Here is a 25933-nt window from a genome sequence, read left to right on the forward strand (position 1 = left end):
GTACACTTCATACAAAATAAATAAATGAATGAGTAAATAAATAAATACTTTTTTCATTAAATAAAATTAAATTCAATAAATAATAATAAAAATAATAAATAAAATTAATACATATTTAAGACACTGTTAAATAACACACACATATATATATATATATATATATATATATATATATATATATATATATATATATATATATATATATATATATATATATATAATATAATTTAAAATAATATAATATAATATAATTTAAAATACCATAATATAATATAATATATTATATTATAATATAATATAATATAATATAATATAATATAATATAAAATAATATAATTTAAAATAGCATAATGTAATATAATATATTATAATATAATATAATATAATATAATATAATATAATATAATATAATATAATATAATATAATATAATATAATATAATTTAAAATACCATAATATAATTTAAAATAACATAATATAATATAATATAATATAATATAATATAATATAATATAATATAATATAATATAATATAATATAATATAATATAATATATTATAATATAATATAATATAATATAATATAATATAATATAATATAATATAATATAAAGTAATATAATATAATTTAAAATACCATAATATAATTTAAAATACCATAATATAATATAATATAATATAATATAATATAATATAATATAATATAATATAATATAATATAATATAATATAATATAATATAATATAATATAATATAATATAATATAAAATAATATATTTTTGTAATTATAATAATAACTGTCTAACATGCTCAAGAATTTCCCTCTTTGTAGTTTTGTCTACTGGTTGACAGTCTTAGTTTAATGTTGTTGTGATCATTCTGGCATTTTCACCTAAAAAAGGAGCTGTATTTATTTCGAATTTGGTAATGCCATAAAACATGGTTGAATTTGTTGTCATTTTGGGAAATATTCGGCTCTAATGTGCTGTTAGTAATGACAGTACAGTAGGAGAGTCTCTCTCTCACACTCTCTGTCTCATTTATTATTTCATGTCATCAATGTGCAGCAACAGTCACACATTCAGTGTGATCAGCAGGTCTATAGATTAGCGATTATGAGAGCCGGTTGGCATAATGAGCCACTCTCTCTTGTCAGTCAGCAATAGAATTGGCCACACAGGTCATTATTCTCCACATAACCGCCCTCATCAAGCAAACAGGGAACGTTCTCATTCAAATTCATAGATTCTGCCGTTTTGTCCATCTATTATGTACAGATCACGTAGCGTAGATATAATTTGCGCTTCTCATGAATCACGTTGGCGTTTAATACCGCGCGCTGCACGAGGAGTGCATTTGAAATGAAACGTTTTTTGAAACGGTCACCGTTTATCTCCAACTGTCCCCACTGTACCGTTTCCCCCTGTCTCCGATCCTCCTGTGCGTTTTTTTTTTTTTTGTTTTGTCCCCGCTGTGCCTCATTTCTCTCCCTCACTCATTCTTTCTCTCCTTGTCCCATGCCATTCTCCCCTCTGCCATTCTTCTGGCCCTTCTCTTTTTGTTACCTCTGCCTTTGACCCCTCCCTCATCCCCTTCTCCCCTCTCTCCCCCACTTTCTTGGGTGGCTTTTGTGCTCCGCGCATATTGAGGCGTTCTGCGCTCCCTCGCCTCGCTCGCCTTTCACTTTGTACAGCTGTTGCAGGCCCTTGAATGCAGAATAATGTCTTTTGTTGCATCCGGCTGCTCATATTTTTAATTATTCTTTCTTGATGCATTGTGGGCTGTGACACTTTCTTTGCTCTCTGAAGTGCACGGTGTGTGAGAGCGAGTGTGTGTGTGTGTGTGTGTGGGTTCGCTCTGCCTGTCTTTTATTTTATAATTTTCTCTCTCTGCCTCGGTAATGAGACCTGCCTGCACCTGACCGTTTTTTGTCCGTCTTTTATGGGGTAAATGCTTTTCTGCTTAGGCTTAGGTTTTGTCTCTCTGTGCTTCTTTCTCTCTCTCTCTGAGTTTTTTTTTCCTCTCTTATTTAATGAATTAAAGTTAACGTCCCACGGTGACATACATAGCAATGCCGTTTAGGAATCCCACAGAGTTGGCTCTGAAAGCGTATTAACGAGGAAACGTTATTAAAGGAGGTTTAAAATTTACTCTGAGATATTTATATTTGTACTTGATGAATATCTGATTATTTTATTTGTTTATTTATTTTAAATGTTGTAATGTGAGCACTTCATTTCAGCTGAAGTATTTGTGTCATTAGTGATTTGAGTCGTTTCAATGGTCCTTACAATCTAAATCAGCAAGAGAAGCTAAATGAACAAAGGCACTGATTGAACAAAGACATATGTTATACAATAGGATCTAAATGACAAGCTAATATTCCTAAATGTTCTCACAAAATTATATTTTGTGTCTAAAGTACAGTATGTGGGCGTCACGGTGGCTCGATCACCTTACAGCAATAAGGTCGCTGGTTTGAGCCCAAGCTGGGTCAGTTGGCATTTCTATGTGGAGTTTGCATGTTCTCCCGATGTTCATGTGGACTTCCTCTGGATGCTTTGGTTTCCCGCACAGTCCAAAGACATGTACTATAGGTGAATTGGGAAATAGTGTATGTGTGTATGTCCTGGTCCTCCAGGTTAAAGGTTGAGCATTGGGCTAACGACTCACCTCACAAAAATTAGATGATGTGAAACACCAACATGATGTTGCTAAATATCAACTTTGATATAAACAGCCTAGGGAGTAAGTAAAGTACAGTATGTGCTACTTCTGCTCTTTCTCCTCTTTAAACACATGCAAACACACTTTCTGAGGACTCTCCAATAGCGTAATGTATTTTATAATGTTAAAAACACCTACTATATATATCCTTACCTTCTCCCAACCCTCTCAGGTAACCTTTGGCAAATTTTAAATGTCTAAATATCTTGTTAGCTGGGATTTTTAAGCATTTTGAATAAGACATACATGCACACAGACTTTTTATTTTCAGCCAGGCAGCCCGGTGGCTTCCAGTCTTTCCATTACAAAATTTTCACATTTAAGATCTGATTTCTTCAAAAATCTGTGATCTTCACTGCCTGATAGATATACGATATGAAGTGGGTCTCAGATCGGACAGGAAGCACCCATTTCCCCCCCCGCAATGTCTTTAAAATATGACAGTTAATTTGACCTCAGTATCTTCAATGGAACTTCTGTGCTAGCCTGTTGCTACTGACAGTGCTAGTGGTTACGACGGTCTTTCGTCTCATTTTACGCCTGAACAACTAAACAAATGCTTAAGCCCATTTAACTGCATGTATTGTAATTACATTACAACATCGATACTGTAAAAACAACGTTTAAAGCTTATCGTTGGCTTTAAAACTCTAGCTGTGCACAGAGCCCATTATGAGGACACATGACATGTTCACATCAACCACCTTAACATTGTTATCATAGTAATTTAAATTACTGCCATGACATTTTACATTATACCAAAACAAGTATACTCACACAAACACACATTTACATTCACTATGTTTCAGTACTTTAGTATGCTGGATAAATTGGTGGTTCATTCCGCTGTGGTGACCCCTGATTAATAAAGGGACTAAGTCGAAAAAAAAATGAATGAATGAATGAATAATGCAAAAGCTACATGTCTTTTTCTTGATGCAGTTATACATTCTGTTGACTATAAGTACTTTTCCAACTACATGTTAAGTATTTGTAGACTGTAAGCTCAGTATAAGTAGATCTGCCAACACTATATACTGCCAATAAGCAACTTTTCAGGTACGTCTCAACATAGACACTCTACAAAAGTGCTCAACTCTGTTCCTAGAGATCTACAGTATCTCCCTGCATAGTTCAGCTCCTACGCAGATCAAACACACCTGAACCAATTTAACTAGGACCTGAAAAGCACTTGATAATTACAGACAGGTGTGTTTGATATGGGTTGCAACTGAAATCTGCAGGAAGGTAGATCTCCAGAAACAGGGTTGGCTGCCCCTTCCCTAGTATTTCTTAGAGGCAAGTGACTTACTTACTCCCAGGGCTGTTTGTATATAAGTTGATATTTAACCCCACCGTGTTAGTGTTTCATAACATCAAATTTTTATGTGATGGGTCGTTAGCCTAACGTTCACCGCCCAACCTGGAGGACCAAGACATACGAACATACACTACTGACAATTTAGCAGTATCGCATGTCTTTAGACTTGTGGGGGAAACCGGAGCACCCGGAGGAAACCCACGATAACACGGGGAGAACATGCAAACTCCTCACAGAAATGTGACTCGAACCAGCAGCCTTCTTCCTGTGAGTCGACAATGCTATTTACTGCACCACTGTGCCACCCATGATGGGAGTTATTTGACATATATAGTTACTCACAATCAACAGGATGTCTAAAATGAAGCTCTATGCACTTATCATGGTCATACTGTATTGCGATATACTTTTTAGGTGGTAAATGGTCAGCAGTAATTTGTGTGGTTAGCATTGGTAATGTGTTTTCTAGGCAAGCTCAGGTTTATATGAGTTGGGAAGATGTCATTATGATGCCAGGTGTGTTCAGATCCAGGGGCATAGTGGACACTTTAAAAGTGGGGGTACAACTGAAAAAGATTCAGAAGTTTATGTTCATATAATTATTAATCACCTGTTTCAAAATCGCCTTTCTCTAAAATCGCCCCACCCCCGCACCCCTGTCAGCTGCTACGCCCCTGTTCAAATCACTATAGTGATATTTATTTTTTGCAGTAAAATTCAACACAATTACACCTTTGCAAAATTTTAAACCCACTCTTCCTTACACGTTCATGTTTTCAATTTACGAAAGTGCTTTAGTTTGAATCTTTATGTAAACCATTGTAGGCAAATAGAATAGTGCTGTGGTGTTTTGTAAATATGTTTTTTTAGGTGCACATAGATGTACAGACACATAGATGTGTCCACCATCTTGGAATGGTTATCCAATCATCTCTCACAGCAGTTTTCCAAGATGGGGATGTGTTGGTTTGTGTTTTCATACAAATAAACTCAATAGTTCAGATTTTTACTTTTTTTAAATGTTGTGTTTGCTAATTCCTTCCTCTTGTATTGTGTTATTTTATTAAAATCCCCACTTAAGTCTGTTGCAGTCACATAGATAAATACTGCTGCAGTGTTCATAAACCTACTTTGACTGTTCCAATATGGTGCTATAGCTGTCTATATAAATAGCTATGAGGCATCTATGCATTTTTATCTTCAAGCAAAGCAATGTTTTCTCAGACAATGCCCTAATTTAAGGATTAAAGGGATAGTTCACTCAAAAAATATATATATATTTCTGGCATCATTTACTTATCCTTGAGTTGTTAAAAACCAGGTTGAGGTTTTTTTTTTTTTTCTCTTGAACATGTTGGAAACCTGTAATCTCTTTCATATATACAGTAAATATAGCAGGAAAATAGATATACTAAGGAAGTCAATGGTTACAGGGTTCCATTATTTTTCAAAGATTCTTGTGTTCAACAGTACAAAAAAAACAACAACCTTAAACTGGTGCATGGTGAGAATTTAGATTAACTATCCCTTTAAAGAAAATATTACGTTTCCCCCTCAAAATAATGACTTTGTTATAATGTTGAAGTCTATTGAACAGTCATGTGCACCAAGGCAATTAGGCAACAGTACTTAAATACACACAATATAGATGGGTTAAAGAGTATGTGTAAGGTCAGCAGTGTGATAACAGAAATGATTTACCACAGGCTGCTTTAAATACGTAAATAAAATTAGAAATGCATGTGCAGTATTTACACGCAAAAGCATTGTATTAAATAATTTATTGAAAGGTAAACAGTTTGTACTAAATGGGACCTAAATAACATGCACATAGTTCAAATAATCTTAGACTTAAAGACCCAAAAATAAATGTTTAGTCTTTATTTACTCCCCCTCAAGCAGTTTCATACACTGTAAAACCCAACAGTTGACTTCATCAAGTGAGTGTAGTTAACTCAAACTTGACTGAATAGTAATTCTGCTCATTTGAAAAGAGTTTTGAACTCTGTGTTGAAGGTAATCAGTTAATTAAATACCTCATTACTTCAACTTAAATGGAGTAAGTTTACAGTACCCATATAGATTAGTTTTTTAACTTAAATGGTTTGTAGTAATCGGTTTCTTTAAATTTCTTGAGTTGCCTTATCTTAATAGGTTTTACAGTATCAGTTGGTTTGAGTTCTCTTTATTTAATGGGTTTTAGTGTGCTCAAATTGCTTTGTTTACTCAAATGGATTAAGTTCACAGTACTCATTAGAATTAGTTTTTGAACTTAAATGGTTTGTTGCAATCAGTTTCCTTAAATGATTTGAGTTACCTTAACGTTTTGGATTTTACAGTGTACATTTATTCCAGGGTTGCCCAATCCTGTTCCTGGAAATACCTTCCTGCAGAATTCAGCTTCAACCCAGATCAAACCAATAGTATCTGGATGCAGCCCTAATGATCCAAGCTGAGATTGCATGACTCGGCTATGCAATGTCAGACACAATGCACTCAAATGGAGCGAGTGACATCACTGTGACGGGTAGAGTTAAGGGTGGGGTTAGATGACCCCAATAAAAAGCATTAGATGCAGCTCAGATTGCACTGCACCAGGTCTGCGCCCAGACCCTTTTCGATCAAACACAACTAAACCAGCTTAGTACACTCAAATATATATATATTTATTTACTTGTTCAAGCTACTTATTTAAAATGAGCTGAAATAACACAATTCTTGGGATTTCATTGGGACAACTTAATTTTTTACGTTCAATCCACATAAATGTATTAATAGTGTTAAGTTAACTTAATCGATTTGTGTTAGGACAACATGAAATAATTTTGTGGAACCCTGCATTTTTATCCCGGTAGAGAGCCCTGAACTCAAGGGATCCTCGAGCCCAGGGCTCCCCCCTTTCGCAGGGCGAGCGGAAATTGAGCTCAGGTCGATCTCAAACTCCCCCGCTGCTGAGGGCAAGGTGAACTTCCTGAGAGTAAGACATTGGAAAAAAAGATTTAGGCTTATTTTATCTATAATATAGAGCATATTTGGACAGTGGGAGGAATCCGGGGGAAACCCACAAGGACACGGGGAGAACATACAAACTCCACACAGACATACCAGATGGCCCAGTGAGGACCCAACGCCATTGGTATTCTTGCTGTGAGGCAACAGTGCTAGTCACTTGGCCACCGTGCCGCCCATTCTGGATAAAGGTAGAAGAAGGGGAGAAGGGGGGGTTTCTTCCAGAAGAAGATAGTTGTACAAAGGAAATAAGGATATATATATATATATATATATATATATATATATATATATATATATATATATATATATATATATATATATATATATATATATATATATATATATAGTGTCTCGGGATCCTTTGATTGGACGATCATGATTAGCTAATGTGGGCCAGCTGGGTCAATCACGAGCATGTGCTCCTCTCGAAATTAGTTTAAAATTAACTTCACGTAGTCACCAACTTTCAAAATACCGTCTGTGATATGGTTATTCCAGATGTGAAGGCTCAACGTTTGTGTCCTTGCCAAAATGTATTACTTTACAAAACCCCCTTTTTTTAAGCCCATGGCACTCTTCTTACACCCCATTTGTGGTACCCCCTCCTGCTCCTGTTGCTTTTCAGGGTTTTTTTTCTCATTTTGCCCTCCTCCTCCTCTTCTCTCTCTCTTTTCTCTCTCTCTCACACACACGGACAACCAACCTATCCCGGGCATCAATAGCACCCCCCACTTCACCCACCATTTCACCATCAGCAACATGTGGAGCTGTCGCTACGCAACCGCGTTTGATGTGACAAGTGGCGGCATTGGTTGAATGGGGCTGAGAAGCAGCGAGGCCTTCATACGGGTCGGACACACAGCTCTTGGGGAGGCACACTCTCTCTTTCCCCTCCCTTTTCTTGTCCTTCCCATTTATTCTCACTCATTTACCTTTGCGCTCCGCCACTACACGCATGCTACTCTTTCCCTACGTTTGGGTCTCTGAAACGTTCACCACCGAGGCGTTTCGCTTAAGTTCTTTGACTTGGACTTTGAGGAGGCTTGTGAAGCTGAGTTTGAAGACGGTGCTGTTCGCGATCCAGTGGCGCATGTGTGTGTGTGGCGTGAAGAGGTGTTCGGTCTGTGGAGCGCAGGATGAGTGCGGGTGAGTTCTGTTTCATCTACTGATGCTGCTGCAGGCCTTTATGATGGAGTTAAATGCTGAGATAAATAGTTGAGTATTTCGGTGTTTGTCTGATGGCTGTGTTTGACTCTATCATATGTTTTCTGTTAGAATAATCCTGCTTGGTATGACTTTGTGATAATTAGACTGTCGATATACTGCTGCTATTAATTGTGTGCCCTAATTTGTCAAATTTCCTGTATTTAACATTTCTAAGATTAATTTGTAAACTTTTTTTTAAACAACATATTTTTTCTTCTTCACTCATGAATGTGATAATGGACAGATCGACGTTTCACGTTTTTATATAAGTACAGTTATTAATAATAATATCTTTTTCCTCTTTTAAAACTAAAACATACACTCTTTGAGTTATCATAACGATTAAAAATTGTTATATAATTGTAAATAATGCTTAATTTTGAGCATTTTGTATATTATATATTATCTATAGTAAATATAAGTAAAACTAAATGCCCCATAACCGTTCAAACTTTCACATAGTTACTAAACAACAGTTCGATTTGCCAGACAATACCAAACTAAGCGCATTCTTCAGTTTTTCTTAAGGTCAAAATATAATTTTGGTAAATTAATTGTAATGGTTATCTAGTGTATTAAAGCTTTCGTTACACTTTTTGATTCAAATAGTTATGCTTCAATAAATAAATCATTTCACTGCATCATTCATCACTTTATACCATATTAAGGGAATTCAAATATAAGCTCAGATGAAATTAAATAATATCTTTTAATAATCAAAAAAATTTCTTAAGATTTAAAACGACTAATAGTAAAAACCACACGCATTTGATCAGAGTTCATATATTTATACAGTGAATGTCAGAATTATTAGCCCCCCTTTAAATTTTTTTATTTTTAAATATTTCCCAAATGATGTTTAACAGAGCAAGGAAATTTACAGAGTATGTCTGATAATATTTTTTCTTCTGGAGAAAGTCTTATTTGTTTTATTTCAGCTTGAATAAAAGCAGTTTTTTAATTTTTTAAAAACCATTTTAAGGTCTAAATTATTAGCCACTTTAATCTATATTATTCTCGATGGTCTACAGAACAAACCAACATTATAAAATAACTTGCCTAACTACCTTAACCTGCCTAGTTAACCTAATTAACCTAGTTAAGCCTTTAAATGTCCATTTAAGCTGTATAGAAGTGCTTGAAAAATATCTAGTCAAATGTTATTTACTGTCATCATGGCAAAGATAAACTAAATCAGTTAATAGAAATGAGTTATTAAAACTATTATGTTTAGAAATGTGTTGAGAAAATCTGCTCTGTTAAACAGGGAGGCTAATAGTTCAGGGGGCTAATAGCTTTTCAACTGTATGTACATATGTGTACATGTGGCGCATGCGCGTCTAGATGAAATATGTGCATTTGATGAAATTTTAGTTAAGCCTGCTTTTGAAGAATTGTGCGCGATCTTGCATAGTGATGTCAGGTGGACTGGTTGCTGTGGTAACAGGGCAGAGCAGGCTGGATGAGTGAGATGATGTAATCTGTTTGTAGTCTTTGCAGGTGCACATAAGTTCATACTATTTCTCCTGGTTTCATTAGCAATTAGAAAAAGGTCGTAAACACGTTTTATTACAGACTGCTAATCCATCCACTCAGTGATATTATTTTAACCTCGACATAAATCTCCTTAATCCTCTAGTAGTGTTAGATAAGCCATTTAAAAAAGAATTTATGCGTAAAGTCAAACAAATGGTTACGTTATTCACTATTATAAATATTATTTACAATATCAACAACACAAAAACATCTGGTGGGTATGCTCGCTCACCGAATGCTTCGAAGGTTAATCAAAATCGATTGTTATAAACTAGGAAATAACGAAAACGTCACACTTTCCATTGTGCAACATGATGGCAGAGAGACGACGGCGGTCATGAGAAATCTGACGAGTCATAGTCTGAACGCTTCCATCAGATAACAGCAGAGTCCTGCTGAATTGTGAAATCAATTCACAGCGAGCGAATGGAGCAGAAGACGCATAATGGGACAGACAGACTGATGAAATCTTAGATCACTGCCCGTCTCAGAAATGCTTCGTTTCTGACTCTGAGGACACATCTCGGGTCGTGCCTGAATCACCTATTGTGATGCCAAGTGATCTTTGCCCTCGAGATCCTCCAAAACAAACAAGCACACATACACACACATATACAGCCAGCGTGTGTGTTTGTGTGTGTGTGTATCTTCTTTTTCTGTGACTCAGGTCAAAGGGCACAGTGGGTGTCAGAGGGGTCATGGGGAACGGTGGAGGGGTCCTGGGACCCTGAATCCTATTTTGCCGCTTCTTGAGGAACAGATGTTTGAATTATGCTTCCTCGGCCAGCAGCTTATTGTGATTCAAATGCACATTTTAGTCATAGAGACACGTCTGCGTGTGTTGAATCGCGCGTTACGTAGGGATGGGCCATATGCTTTGCGATAAACTGGCTCCTTTCGATTTATTCGATTAATAATGATAAATCGTCCAATCTGGAAGAGATTTGATCAGTCCGTGCAGTAAATAAGCGTACTACAGAAGCATGTGTGTGATACAGTTTTGACTGTGTATGAGCCAGTTTACAAACAAGGAGACTTATTGACATATGTTTACTCAAAAGTCACTATTTGAAATGACTAATTAGGTGACACTTTGGTTTAGGTCACAATTCACAGTATTTCAAACCATTAACTACACTGTAAAAAATAATTTCGTAAAATTTACGGTAAAAAAACGGCAGCTGTGGTTGCCAGTACTTTACCGTTAAAAACACGGTACAAACCGTAAAATTAATTGTTCATTTTTACGGTAAATTACCGTATTTTATTAATTTATAGAGGTAAAATGTCTGTATTTTGAATGATCAACATTTACACATCTTTTGTTAAACAGTTAGACACGTTAGCCCACCCACATGCAGGTGGTGATGAGGAAGTTACATAATGAGCCAATGCTCATCACAATCAACTTTTCCCATAAGCAGAAAAGAGTATCAGCATATAGAAGGTGCTCAGTGTCATTCACACAGCTACTAAACACCAGTATGGTAACACGCATAAAATTAAAGTCATGAAATAAACATTGGCTGTCAACATTAGATGTAACGTAAATCTCTAATGTACATAACTAAAACAACTAAAAGGATCCATAATAATGTAAACCAAATGCATAAAAAGTTATGTGCCATGCAGGGAATTCTGGGAAAGTCAATTTACGGTTATTCGCCGTATATATTAAGGAAACATACCGTTAACCAGGTTACGGATTTGTACTGTAGCATTTTACAGTTTTTTACTGTTGAAATCACGGCCATTTTTTACAGTGTAACACTACCAGCTTAATAGAGGACTAGCTAGCTGTTTATTAATAGTTAGTAAGGTAGAAGGGTTTAGGTTTTATGGATGCATAATAAGATCCTACTTTATAACTACTATAGGGTATTAGCCCAGCTAGTGCTGTTCACATGCTGATAAACTTCCGGTTACCTGTTATTGTTAGTTTTTTTTTCCATTTTAAATGATACCTTTTACAGCATCAATGTTGTAATGTAGTTAAAATACAATCAGTTAAATAGACTCTGGCATTTAATTAGTTGCTCAAGCGTAAAACGACACAAAAAGCCATTTACTCACACTCGCCCATCAGAATCGGCAGGCTAGCGCAGAAGCTCCATTGAATATACTGGGGTAAAATAAATGCTCATATTACAAAGACATGGTGGGGGGAAATGTAATTTAATGCTGTGCTTCTTGTACAATCTGAGAACCACTTTATATCGGATATCACTCTGCCAGTGTAGATCGCTGATTTTTAAAGAAAACAGACCTTAAATGCATCGTTTTTGCAATGGCAAACAGTTCACAGGAAGCGCTTAACCCAGGTTACTGGCAAATTAAAAGTCCTATTAGCATGCTCCGACATATACCCCATTGAAAAGGTAATATCTTAATAATATGCAGATGATAAGTCAGTAGTTAACAGCATAAATTGTGTCCTAAACTAAAGTGATACCACTTATTTTTTCATGACCAGATGTGTTTCATAACACAGAATAAGGAAGAAGTCTAACTATTAAAGGCTGTGCCAATTAGCACTGCATTATAAATATAATTTATTCTTATAAATATATTCAGGAATGCTTGAAGAACACAGATCGTTGAGTACAACAATAACGTTTATATTTTTCATTTGATCAGTTTAAAGGGTTAGTTCACTAAAAGTGAATATTCAGTTATTAATTGCTTGTCTTTCCAAATCCCTGAGACCTTCATTCATCTTTTGAACACAAATTAAGATATTTTAGTTCTCTCAGATTGACTCATTCAAAGTCCAGAAGAATAAAACATCCTCCAAACAGAGCAGAGGTTATTAATTCGGAATATTAGCATCAACAAAAATACTTTTGTGCACACATTAAAAAAAAATAGCAATTTTAATCAGCAGTTTCTTCTCCTTAGTGTCAGTATAGGGCCCACTTTCATGAGAGCGATGTGAACATGTACCCTATACTGACACTAAGGAGTAAAAATTGTAGAATACATATGTTATTTTTGCTTTATGTGAGCACAAAAGTATTGTTGTAGCTTGCTAATATTCCATTTGAACCACTGGACCATATGGTCTGTTTTGAGGATGTTTTCTGGTACCTTTCAGGAACATTGCTGTCAATGGAGGATGAGGGAGCACTCAAATTTCAGCTTAAAAATCCCAATTTGTGCTCTGAAGATGAACGAAGGTCTGTCAATGGAGGATGAGGGAGCACTCTAATTTCAGCTTAAAAATCCTGATTTGTGTTTTGAAGATGAACGAGGGTCTCAGGGGTTTGACATGAAGGTGAGTCATTAATAGCAGGATTAAAATTTCTTCTTTAAGGGTTTCTTTCTTCTATCTACACTGCTAGACAGTTGAAGGTCTTTACTTCTCTGATGTATATGTGGATTTTCTTTTTAGCACAAGTGTGTCCTCTAGCTTCCATTTTGATTGAAACAGATATTAGATTACATATACCACCCTATTTTATTGGTGTGAAGATAATACTTCCTTCTAAGAAATCGTTTTTTTGTCTCTCAGTGGACACACATATGTGTTATAATCATTGATATCATTATTGCAGTATAAACGTCCATATTTCGCCCATCCCTTACGTCATCCTTACGTCAATATGACCTTATTCCTCCCGCATCGCCCTCTCTCAACTCCCCGGTCCCCCGTAAGCATGCTTTCTCTCGGTGCGATCAGTTGGCTTTTCTCTCTGCCTCCTCATTTTCTCTCAGACCTTGGGGGGCCTTTGTCCTCTTGTCCTAAACCAGCTCATTTTTCCTGCCTGCTCCTGCGCTCCATTCTAAAAGCCTGTCAGTCTTCCTTTCGGGGGCCTCTCTGGAGTAGCAGGTGAGGCGCCCCACACCCCTTATCTCCTCCCCCATTGTCCTGCGGTCCAGTCGCGCACCCTTGCTTCAACACCCCCTCCTTCAATCTCCTATCCAGAACATTCTTCCAGCTTTTCAGGAGGAAAAAGGCCGAGTTTGAGTGGGAACAAGGGGGATAGAATGGAAAACGTGTGAGGAACGGTGAAGGAGAGAGTGGGTGTGAGCGAAGGGGGAAAATGCTTGATGAGTTTGGAGAAAGGAGAGAAAAGACGGAAAAAGCGTCCTGACCTCTTTGTGGTCAGACTGAAGTGCTCTTTCACTCAGTGTTTCTCGTTCGTCAGCTCAGCTCTAACGGCTGCAGAGCCCGCTTTAGATGGTGGCCCAAAGGTCTGTGAATGAACGCTCAATGTGGGATGAAAATATATACAGTTGAAGTCAGAATTATTAGCCCCCTTTGATTTTTTTTCTCTTTTTTAAATATTTCCTAAATGATGTTTAACAGAGCTTTGAAATTTCCACAGTATGTCTGATAATATTTTTTCCTCTGGAGTAAGTCTTATTTGTTTTATTTCGGCTAGAATAAAAGCAGTTTTTAATTTTTTTAAACCCATTTTAAGGTCAATATTATTAGCCCCTTTAAGCTATTTTTATGTCTACAGAACAAACCATCGTTATACAATAGCTTGCCTAATTACCCTAACCTGCCTAGTTAACCTAATTAACCTAGTTAAGCCTTTAAATGTCACTTTAAGCCATGTAGAAGTGTCTTGAAAAAAACCTAGCCAAATATTAGAAATGAGTTATTATAACTATTATGTTTAGAAATGTGTTGAAAAAATCTCTCCCTTAAACAAAAATAAATAGGGGGCTAATAATTTTGACTACAACTGTATATGTGTTATTAATATGAATTTAAAATGTCTTTTGGTAAAATATTATTATCATAATGTTTTAATTAAATTCTAGGTTCTCTGAAGTGCCTCGAATTTGCAGCGCTGTTTTAATGTGTCATGCAATTTCTACAGAAACAAAATGAATGGACGCAACAAATTGAGTAGATCCTCCCTCCCAACTATTTAGTTAGCAGTGTTTAGTTTATATCTCAGCTCTGCCACCTCCTCTCCTTGGAGGAGTTCAGGTTAATGTTGTTTTGATTTGTTTTTCTTTCATATGCAAGTGTTTAGGCAAACCCTAAGTAGCTTATAAATGCTTAATTTATATTTCTTGTTAAGGGCAGGACGCTTCAGACAATAGAGAGCATTTGACTCTGTGTTTTCTGTTAGAATAATGACATAAAAAATAATAATCCTTCTTGGTATGACTTTTTGTGATAATTAGACTGTCGATATACTGCTGCTATTTATTGTGTGCCTTAATTTGTCAAATTTCCTGTATTTAACATTTCTAAGATTAATTTGTAAACTTTTTTTAACAACATATTTTTCTTCTTCACTCATGGATGTGATTATGGAAAGATCGACATTTCATGTTGTTATGTAGATACAGTTACCAATAATAATGTCTTTTTTCTCTTTTGAAACTAAAATATACACTCTTTGAGTTATCATAACGATTAAAAATAGTTATATAATTGTAAATAATGCTTTATTTTAAGAATTTTGTATATTATATATTATTTATAGTAGATATAAATAAACTAAATGCCCCATAACCGTTCAAACTTTCACTTTCTCACATAGTTACTAAACAACAAATCCATTTGCCAGACAATACCTAAGCGCATGCTTCAGTTTTTCTTGAGGTTAAAATATAACTTTGATGAATTAATTGTAATAGTTATCTAGTGTATTAAAGCTTTCGATACACTTTTTGATTCAAATAGTTATGCTTCAATAAATGAATCATTTCACGGCATCATTCATCACCTTATACCATATTAAGGGAATTCAAATATAAGCTCAGATGAAATTAAATAATATCTTTTAATAATAAAAAAAAAAATTTCTCAAGATTTAAAAGGACTAATTGTAAAAACCACACGCATTTGATCAGAGTTCATATATTTATGAATGTCAGAATTATTAGCCCCCCTTTGAATGTTTTTCTTTTTAAATCTTTCCCAAATGATGTTTAACAGAGCAAGGAAATTTACAGAGTATGTCTGATAATATTTTTTCTTCTGGAGAAAGTCTTATTTGTCTTATTTTGTCTAGAATAAAAGTAGTAGTTCATTTTTTAAAACCCATTTTAAGGTCAAAATTATTAGCCTCCTTAAGCTATATTTGTTTTTGATAGTCTACAGAACAAACCATCATTATACAATAACTTGCCTAATTACCCTAACCTGCCTAGTTAACCTAATTAACCTAGTTAAGCCTTTAAATGTTAATTTAAGCTGTATAGAAGTGTCTTGAAAAACATGTATTCAAACATTATTTACTGTCATCATGGCAAAGAAAAAATAAATCAGTTAATAGGAATGAGTTATCAAAACTATTATGTTTAGAAATGTGTTAAAAAAAAATCTTCTCTCCGTCAAAAAGAAATTGGGCAAAAAATAAACAGGGGGACTAATAATTTTGACTTCAACTGTATATTTTATAACACATATATATCTAACACTGTATACATAACACATATAAACATACACATACTGTATATACACACACATATATATATATATATATATATATATATATATATATATATATATATATATATATATATATATATATATATATATATATATATATATATATATATATATATATATATATACATACACATATATTCATAACACCTATATACATGCACATATATACATAACACGTACACTTATTTACATACAAATACTTTATATACATACACGTATATACATACACATATATTTATAACACATATATACATACACCTTTCATAACACCTATATACATGCACATATATACATATATATACATACACTTTTCATAATACCTATATACATACACATATATACATAACACGTACACTAATATACATACAAATACTGTATATACATACACATATATACATACACATATATTTATAACACATAAATACATACACTTTTCATAACACCTATATACATACACATATATACATATACATATATTTATAACACATATATACATACACTTTTTATAACACCTATATACATACACATATATACATAACACGTACACTTATATACATACAAATACTGTATATACATACACATACATACATACACATATATTTATAACACATATATACATACACTTTTCATAACACCTATATACATACACATATTTTTATAACACATATATACATGCACTTTTCATAACACCTATATACATACACATATTATTATAACACATATATACGTGCACTTTATGCAATCAAATTATGGATTGTGTCTCTGCTTTGAATCTCAAACATAACCTTAACCTAACACACTGATACTAACAACCAAAAACTTGTATTCTGATTTCAAGATTTCTTCACATAAACCATATTTATAATTTTCTTGTGCCATTTTTGTAGTGTCATGTGCGATATAGCAACCATAGTGAAAGAATAAAACATCTAAATCTGAAAACATATTAAAGAGATGTTTCAGTCAGTGAGCATTATGCACTAAGGTGCTTTCTCTATCTGACACCTCATATTATTTCCTGTAATAACGTTGGCGTATTGACAATGGCATATTGCCTCTGCTCTCTCTCATTTCCTCCGCTCGCCCTGATGCCTGTGGATTTCATTGAGCATTCTGGTGTTGCCATGACAGTGCCACGGCCTGTCCCCCCCTACCGAGGTTCCCAGATGCCATGGCAACACCAGCGGGCAGGGGTTGGAGACTCGTGGGCATATGACACCAACAATCATTGCATCTCTTCATTTTCCTTTCCTCTTATAAGTGAAGAGAGAGAATGAAAACATGCTATGAGGAGGGATAGAAACTGATGGAGCTGGCATTGTTTGCATGAGGGGATTTTCTTAATTGTTTACCGGCTGCTAATTATTCAGCAGGGCGGGAGGGTCAGTGACTTCCTCTCATTATTTTGAGGGCGGCGCGTGGCTGTGCGTGTGCGTCTGGGTTGCCAGGGCAATTAGTAGTCGATGATGACATGCGACTTGTTTACACAAACACGGAGAGAGACAAAAGAGGGGACGAGAGACGCTGAACTGTGCCAGAGAGACCACACAAACGCTGCTCCGTCCTGACATGCTCATTATTTCACATACCACTGGTTGTGTAACGGCACACAAAAATGACACTTTCTCAGTTTTCAGTACATTTTTGACACTGAAAAGTTTCTTCTCTTTATAAAATTCCTGGAACAATATGCTGGGTTAAAATTTGACTAATCTTATATCGAGTACGATTAACTTGTCATTATTATGCTAACAGTACTTTATTCTAAAACTCCTACAGTAAATAAATTACGTTAAAGTTAATTGATTATCTTTCACTTTGAATCTGGATTTTTTTAAATGCATTAAGTAAAGTTGTTGTTTTTTTTTAGCAAAAGGAACGTTGCTTTTTATTAAATTAAGTAAATGTTATTAGTTGAGAGTTTATATTTCAAACTTACTTTTGTTTTGTCTATTGATAATGAACAGATGAGACATTTTTGTGGCCATTCCAGGCTATGCTGACCATGTCAAAACTTGTCGATTAAAATTGGCTTAATATTACTAGGTTTTTATTGCAATAAATAGAAAACATTTGAATATCACAAGTAAATAAATACTATTATTGAACACTTTTCACTTTTAGCCATTTTAGCTCATTTTTGTGTGTGTAAACAGCAGTGGGGACAATTGAATTATTAAAGTTATAAAATAAATAATTTTAAAAAATAATTTTAAAATAAAATTAAAATAACACAATTGTTTTTTATTCAACATTGGTTTACTGAACAAATTGTGGCTGTTTTTAAATAAATTCTGTTTTACATTTTTTAAAGATTAAAAACTTTATAGAGAGCTCTACTGCGTGCACATTAAATATTATCTTGATTAAAAACCCAAACTATTAGATTCAATTGCTGTGTATTTTTAAATTACTAATAAAAAGTCTATATTTAATTAAAACAAGGCATGGGACGATAAACAGGTTTAAGGTTTACCGCGGTTTGGAAAAGGTTTTAAAACTGCTAACATTTTCTTTTACTGTACCTATGTAAGGGTTTTTTAATGTTTTTTTTATGTCTTGTAAAGAAATCAGTGTTTTTAAAACTACACTGAAAAAAAATATTCAAAGTGAGTGAACCAAAGTAAGTGGTTGTAAACAATTTGTTTGTGTTGAATTTAAACAAACAAATTAAGTTGAACATTATTAAACTTAATTTGTTTCTTTAAATTCAACACAAATAAATTGTTTACAACAGTTCTGCATGCAACACTTTTTTCAGTGTAACAAAAAGAGCAGAAGTTAATGATTTATTTGAAATATTTAGCTAGACATGACTACTGATTCTGTATATTTTCTAAAATAAAGCACATTATGTTTAGTGGGTAAAAAGTTGTTTTTTTTACCCAGACATTTAAAAAGAACTTATTTTAGAGCAGTGATATCGTGATACCTCGAAATCGTGATATTTTTTTCCATGTAATCATACCATCAGAAACTTTTACCAGCCCATGTCTAGAGCAAACATGCAACTTTTATTTTTCATTTACGTCTAGATCTAATTATACAATTATTTAAATAATTATCAAATTATTTTTATAATTAGACATTAGAATTTATTTTATTATGTTATATTAGAAATTATACATTTTAATTACTGCAATTATTTAAATTTATTTATCATACTTTTTCTGAATTATTTTCATGTAACATATTAATGATATTTTGTGATATTAATTAAATGATAACAACAATATTAATTTATAAATGTAGTTTTACATCCATCGTTGATAGAAATCATACATACATTTACAGTAGTTAAAGGTTTAGTTCACTCAAAAAATAGAATTCGGTCATCATTTACTCAATCTACACTTGTTCCAGCTCTGAGTTTTTTTTTTTTTTCTTCATCTGACCAATGCAAAACAGAATAAAAAAATGTATATTTTGAAAAGCACAATGAAAACCAAACCATTGTTGGTTGCTATTGAATTCCATAGTATTTTTTTTCCTACACAATTGAAGTCAATGGAGACAATCAACATGTCTGGTTGTGATTTTTAAAGCGTCCTTAGTCTTAAATAGGCTGATAATAAATACATCTCTAAAAAATTAGGTAACATCTAATAATAAAAAGAGTGAAAATATTTAAAGAATAACAGCAGAATAACACACTTTTTTGTGATTTTTTAAGCGGAAATTAACTACATAAAGTTTATTGAAGATTTATTCATGCCATCTGAAACAGCATGGACTAAACAATTAATCTAGGGATTATCAATTCAATCGTTCATTTTATTTTCAGCGTAGTCCCTTTATTAATCCAGGGTGGCCACAGCATAATGAACTGCCAACTTACTGTATCCAGCATATGGTTTATGCAGCAGATGCCCTTCCAGCTGCAAATCATCACTGGGAAACACCCATACACACTCATTCACACACATACACTACAGACAATTTTACCCTACCCAATTCACCTGTATCGCATGTCTTTGTACTTGCGGGGGAAACCAGAGCACCCGGAGGAAACCCACGTGAATGTGGGGAGAACATGCACACATCTCCACACAGAAACGCCAACTGACCCAGACGAGGCTCAAACCAGTGACCTTCTTGCTGTGAGGCGACAGCACTACCTACTGCGCCACTGCTATGCCCATACCAATTCATTTAAATTCACATATAAAAAACTAAAAGTTTCAAATGGGGACTGTATTTGAACAATACACATGCATACTGAACTCGAAGACTTGTAATGAAAACTGTCAGTACAGATATGTGTAATTTTACCTTGCCTTCAGTAGTGTCACGTGTTTTTTTTTTTTACGCATGTTGTTTTCCCATGTCGGTGTCCTCTTTGCCTTGTGTTGTCTCATATTGCATGTGTTTTTCTCTGTTTCTTCATAGAGGAGCGAGGGCCGTGGTTTGCCCCAGGCCACACGGATTGGCGAGGGCTCCCGGGGGGTCGTCTTGACAATGGTCGCCATGGCATGTGTGGGCACGGTGTTGTTGGTTGCGTTGGCGGTTGCCTGTCTCCGTCATCATGCCCGTCAGCTGGCCTCTGGTAAACTGGGTCTGGGACCTGAAGCAGGAGCAGAGACCCACTTTGATTACCAGGTACACTGTAAAACACTTACACAAACAATGAAAGATCCAAGAGCTTAAATTAGACTTTGTGGACACTCATGGCTCGTTTCCACTGACTGGTACAGTACGATATGGTTTGGGTCGGTACGGGTCACCTTTGTCAGGCTTGCGTTTCTACTACCAAGGCTACCCTTTTGGTGGGCATGGTGTTTGACAGAAAGTTTCAGTCGCATCATTTTCGCTCAAGGTAATGTCTACAGTAAAGCTGTACGGGTCGCTTACATATCATATGAGATGCTTTTCTCACAAAACAGACGTTTTACACACATAAATACTCATGTATAAATATTTATTAATTATTTTTCTATGCACAAGATCTGATTATAACTGCAGATCAATGACAGCGTGAAATAGCCTACTGTAACATCTGTAATTATATTAAATAAATAAATAAATGAACATATATGAACACATACAGACCCTTACAGTCTCCGATATGTTACCAACTACAGAAGAACTACACACAGCAGACATTTAGTGCTTATTTAGGTTCAAAACAACACAAAATATAGCCTACAGTCAGGGAAACCTCTAATCTGTGTCTGCAATCTTCAGTACATGTAGCCTCTGTTAGAGAGGAATTCCATCATTCCCAGTTCATTTCAGTCCAAAAGGGGATGATAAAAATGAAAACAAGACGGTTTGTTCACATTTACTTAAGAAATAACGTGCTCTTTTTTCCCGACTTCTCCTTTGTTGTGTTGCGGTTCACTCTCGCATTCGTCAGCTTCTGACAAGATCGTGTTTCAAAAGCATGTCAGTAATCAAGCACACGTTATCATCATCAGCTCAAGAAGTTTGCTATTCCAGATATAGATGCGCGGCGAGCACAAGCAAGAAAGCGAAACTAATCGCACTTCAGACTGGCTCGTAAAAAACTACGAGGCACGGGGTAGATTCTGCCCTACTCCATGGCTTTATGGCTGTTCATCAAGACGATAACAAGGTTTGTTTGAGCCCGGATCAACCAAGGCTCATTATTATATGTATATATAATTCCCTGTAATCTCTCGCTATGTATTTCAAACATGGCGGGTTTTTTGTTTTCAATCTGGCTTGTTGCGTAAGCGAATGACGTATCTCTGTAAACCAATAGCTTTCAGCTGCGCGTGTAGCTCCGCCTTTTGGTACCCTTTCTCGTGTTTGGTACCCTTTTGAAAGGGTGCCGAAAAAGTGGTACGGTACGGTTCGATTCGGTACGCCTTTTGACAGTGGAAACGGCCATAAAAGCCGAACCGTACCGTACCACTCAGTGGAAACGGGCCATCAGGTGTAACCATTGTATAATCAGCACTGTAACTGTATTTAGATTCATTTTACAAACGGGTATTGTGTATTAGTGATGTTGATAATTATACACTAACAATAATGATTACTGATCTGAGGATATAATGGGAGATATTAAAGTTCAGTCAGTGATCATGAGGTTTGTCTGTGTGTGTCTTTCAGGAACTGTGTCGCCAGCACATGGCAGCCAAGTCATCATTCACCCGTCCGGAGCCAGGTGGGCGACGGGGCACCGACACGTCCCGGGTCAGCAGTGTGTCGTCTCAGTTCAGTGACGGGCCGCAGCACAGCCCCAGCTCCCACAGCAGCACCCCATCCTGGAGCGAAGAGCCCGCACAGTCCAACATGGACATCTCCACTGGACACATGATACTGGTACAACAAAAACTAGGCTCACCTCACACTTCACTTGTACAGGAATTAGAGCTACATGATATTGGAAAAACTGACATTACAATATTTCGTTAATCTGTGATTTATATTGTAATATAAATATACAAATCCACCTGGTGACTTAATTCTATTTGAAAAAAAAATCGATCATTTGGGATTTGGGAAGATTCTGTAGGTGCATCTGCATAAAACCTAATAAACAATTTACAAGCATGGATGAATACAACATAGTAAAAGATACAAATTAAATAAATCATTTTTTTATTATTTTCCAAGTTGTCTACCAGTATTTAGGTGCAGTAATTGAACAAGCAAGTGTAAAATAACACTGCATAGTCTCTGTTGTATAAATAATTCAATAAAATGAATCGTTATTAAGATCTATGACTGCTGCGTAGATGAGGCAGTGGCGCAGTAGGTAGTTCTGTCGCCTCACAGCAAGAAGGTCGCTAGTTCGAACCTCGGCTCAGTTGGTGTTTCTGTGTGGAGTTTGCATGTTCTCCCTGCCTTCGCGTGGGTTTCCTCCGGGTGCTCCGGTGTCCCCCACAGTTAAAAGACATGTGGTACAGGTGAATTGGGTAGGCTAAATTGTCCGTAGTGTGTGTGTATGGATGTTTCCCAGAGATGGGTTGCGGTTGGAAGGGCATCTTCTGCGTAAAATCTTGCTGGATAAGTTGGCGGGTCATTCCGCTGTGGCGACCTCGGATTAATAAAGGGACTAAGCCGACAAGAAAATGAATGAATCATTGTTAAGGTTACAAACAGTACAACTTCCATTGCCTAAATGCTTTTAAAACAATTTCACAGGTGTAAAAACACATGCACCTGATGAATTATAATCCACACTCAACATTGCATATGCTACAATGTGACTATTGCAAATGATCACAGAGCGATATCGATGCTGAAACAATATATTGTGTAGCCCTAATTATTGCAATTAACTTAGTGGTAAGTTGTAGATTGCACAAACCAAGTAACGCAAATGTTTTGTATCTTAACCCTTTAAAATATCACATCACCTAACATGTTGTAAATCTAATCTCTCCACTGCATCATATGCTAACATGGCAGCATTCATAGCAGAGCTTGACATGAACTTTTTTGATCACCAGCCACAGTGGCTAGTAGTTTTCCAACGTTACTAGCAACTCTGCATTTTGCATCAGGATCGGATTTCAAAAGATGCATCAGGATCGGGTTTTAAAAGCACGTCAATAATCCAGCGCACGTTATTATCATCAGCTCAAGAAGTTTGTTATTTCAGAAACAAAGAAACTCATAAAGGTTTGGAACCACTTGAAGGAGAGCAAATAATGAGTAAATGTAAATTTTAAGGTGAACTGTCTGTTTAGTGATATCAATGTGTAATCAATACATCAATGAATAGGGTGTATTGATTTAAAGCAATGGTCTCGAACTTAACTCAACGAAGAGCTACAACTCTGCATAGTTTAGCTCTAACCACCTCTAACTGCTTAATAGTCTGTAGTAGACTTGAACACCTTAATTAGTTGTGTTTGATTAGGGTTGGAGCAAAACTGTGCAGTGCTGCGGCCCTCCAGAAATCCAGTTTAGACCTATGATTTAAAGGTTTATTGACAAACAATCCATTCATCTTTGACATTCCTGTTGGCTTTTCTCGATCTATCACTGTAATATTTACAATAAGTGCATCTGTGTTGTCCAGGCATACATGGAGGACCATCTGAAGAATAAAGACCGTCTGCAGAAGGAATGGGAGGCTCTGTGTTCATATCAGGCTGAGCCTAGCTCTGTCTCTGTGGCCCAGTGTGAAAGCAACATGGAGAAGAACCGATATCCTGACTTTGTACCCTGTAAGAGCAATGCGACTCTGCTTACTGTTGTTTATGTCTGTGATCTCATCCACTTACAATATCATTAAAAGTTTCTGCTATTATTAAGCAAGCACACATTAGACTGAACCAAAGTGACTGTAAAGTCAAATTTATTTTTAACACTACAGGGTCTTGTGCTTTTGAACTTTCTGTCAAACAAAGAATCCTGAAATCAACTTCAAATTAAGCAGCACTACTCTTTTTAACATTGATAAATGTAAATGTCCTGTAAGCAGCAGATTTTTATATGACATTTATTTATGAAGGATTGTGAAGGATATATATATATATATTTTTTTTTGATAGACTACAGAACAAACCATCATTATACAATACCTTGCCTAATTACAGTATCCTGCCTAGTCAACCTAATTAACCTAGTTAAGCCTTTAAATGTCACTTTAAGCTGTATAGAAGTGTCTTGAAAAATATTTAGTCAAATATTATTTACCGTCATCATGGCAAAGAAAAAATGAAGTTAAAGTTTAAAGTTATTAAAACTATTATGTTAAGAAATGTGTTGAAAAAAATGGGGAAAAAACAAACAGGGGGGCTAAAATGTATATGGGACTTAAAATGTTTATGTATTTTGAAATATTCTGTATATTAAAAAAAATCCGTTTTTTAGATGACCATTCAAGGGTGAAACTGAAAGCAGAGGTCAACCCCTCCAAAGGGGACTACATAAACGCCAGCACCATAGTAAGAAACCACAATCTTTATTTCATCGAAATAACAATATATAACAATATAAGAATATGTAAGTGTCTTCAATCTGGTATGTTTACTAATAGATTGATCACGATCCACGTTTACCTGCTTATATTGCAACTCAAGGACCTTTACCACACACTGTTGCAGACTTCTGGCAGGTAAGGTGCATATCTTGAAGACTTTAAATATTTAGATATAGATGATATGCCAATATTACACTTAAATATTATGTATGTAAAAATAGATTTAACATTTCAGTATTATACTTAAATGTTGTAAAATATTGGATTTAAGTTTGTAAATATTGTGACATTTAAATCTTTAAAACTGAATTTTAAATAATATAATGATAGAAGGACTGTAATTAATATGCATGTCATATATTTAAGCTTGTGTTGGTTTATGTGTTAGATGGTATGGGAGAATGGCTGTACTGTGATAGTGATGATGACCGCTTTAGTGGAGGATGGAGAAAAGCAATGTGAACGTTACTGGCCTGATGAAGGATCATCGTTATATAACATCTATGAGGTGAGAAACATCAGTTTTACCTCTTTTTTCTGTCAGCTGTGCCTTTCAGTTTTTACAATATTTTCCCCCTGTATGTCTCAGGTGAATCTTGTGTCTGAACACATCTGGTGTAAAGACTTCTTGGTTCGTAGTTTTTACCTAAAGAACGTGCAGACTCAGGAGACCCGCACTCTGACTCAGTTTCACCTGCTGAGCTGGCCTGCAAACGGCATCCCATCGTCCACACGGCCCCTGCTGGACTTCCGCAGGTACTGAAAACCACACGGCAGCTTATGCCATGCTGATCAGATGAGCTCCA

The 25933-nt window shown here is 35.3% G+C and overlaps 1 protein-coding gene across 1 annotated transcript in view; it reads left to right on the plus strand.

Annotated features, from left to right (window-relative positions):
* ptprna (protein tyrosine phosphatase receptor type Na) overlaps positions 1-25933 on the plus strand; it is a 69870-nt gene that overhangs the window by 32820 nt on the left and 11117 nt on the right. Inside the window, 7 exon segments of the mRNA NM_001130588.2 lie at positions 20612-20821; positions 22301-22513; positions 24222-24369; positions 25019-25092; positions 25185-25262; positions 25516-25635; positions 25717-25883. Coding sequence (NP_001124060.2) covers positions 20612-20821; positions 22301-22513; positions 24222-24369; positions 25019-25092; positions 25185-25262; positions 25516-25635; positions 25717-25883 — 1010 coding nt within the window.

The sequence above is a fragment of the Danio rerio genome, chromosome 9, assembly GCF_052040795.2.
Source record: "Danio rerio strain M-AB ecotype USA chromosome 9, GRCz13ab, whole genome shotgun sequence".
Classification (NCBI taxonomy): domain Eukaryota; kingdom Metazoa; phylum Chordata; class Actinopteri; order Cypriniformes; family Danionidae; genus Danio; species Danio rerio.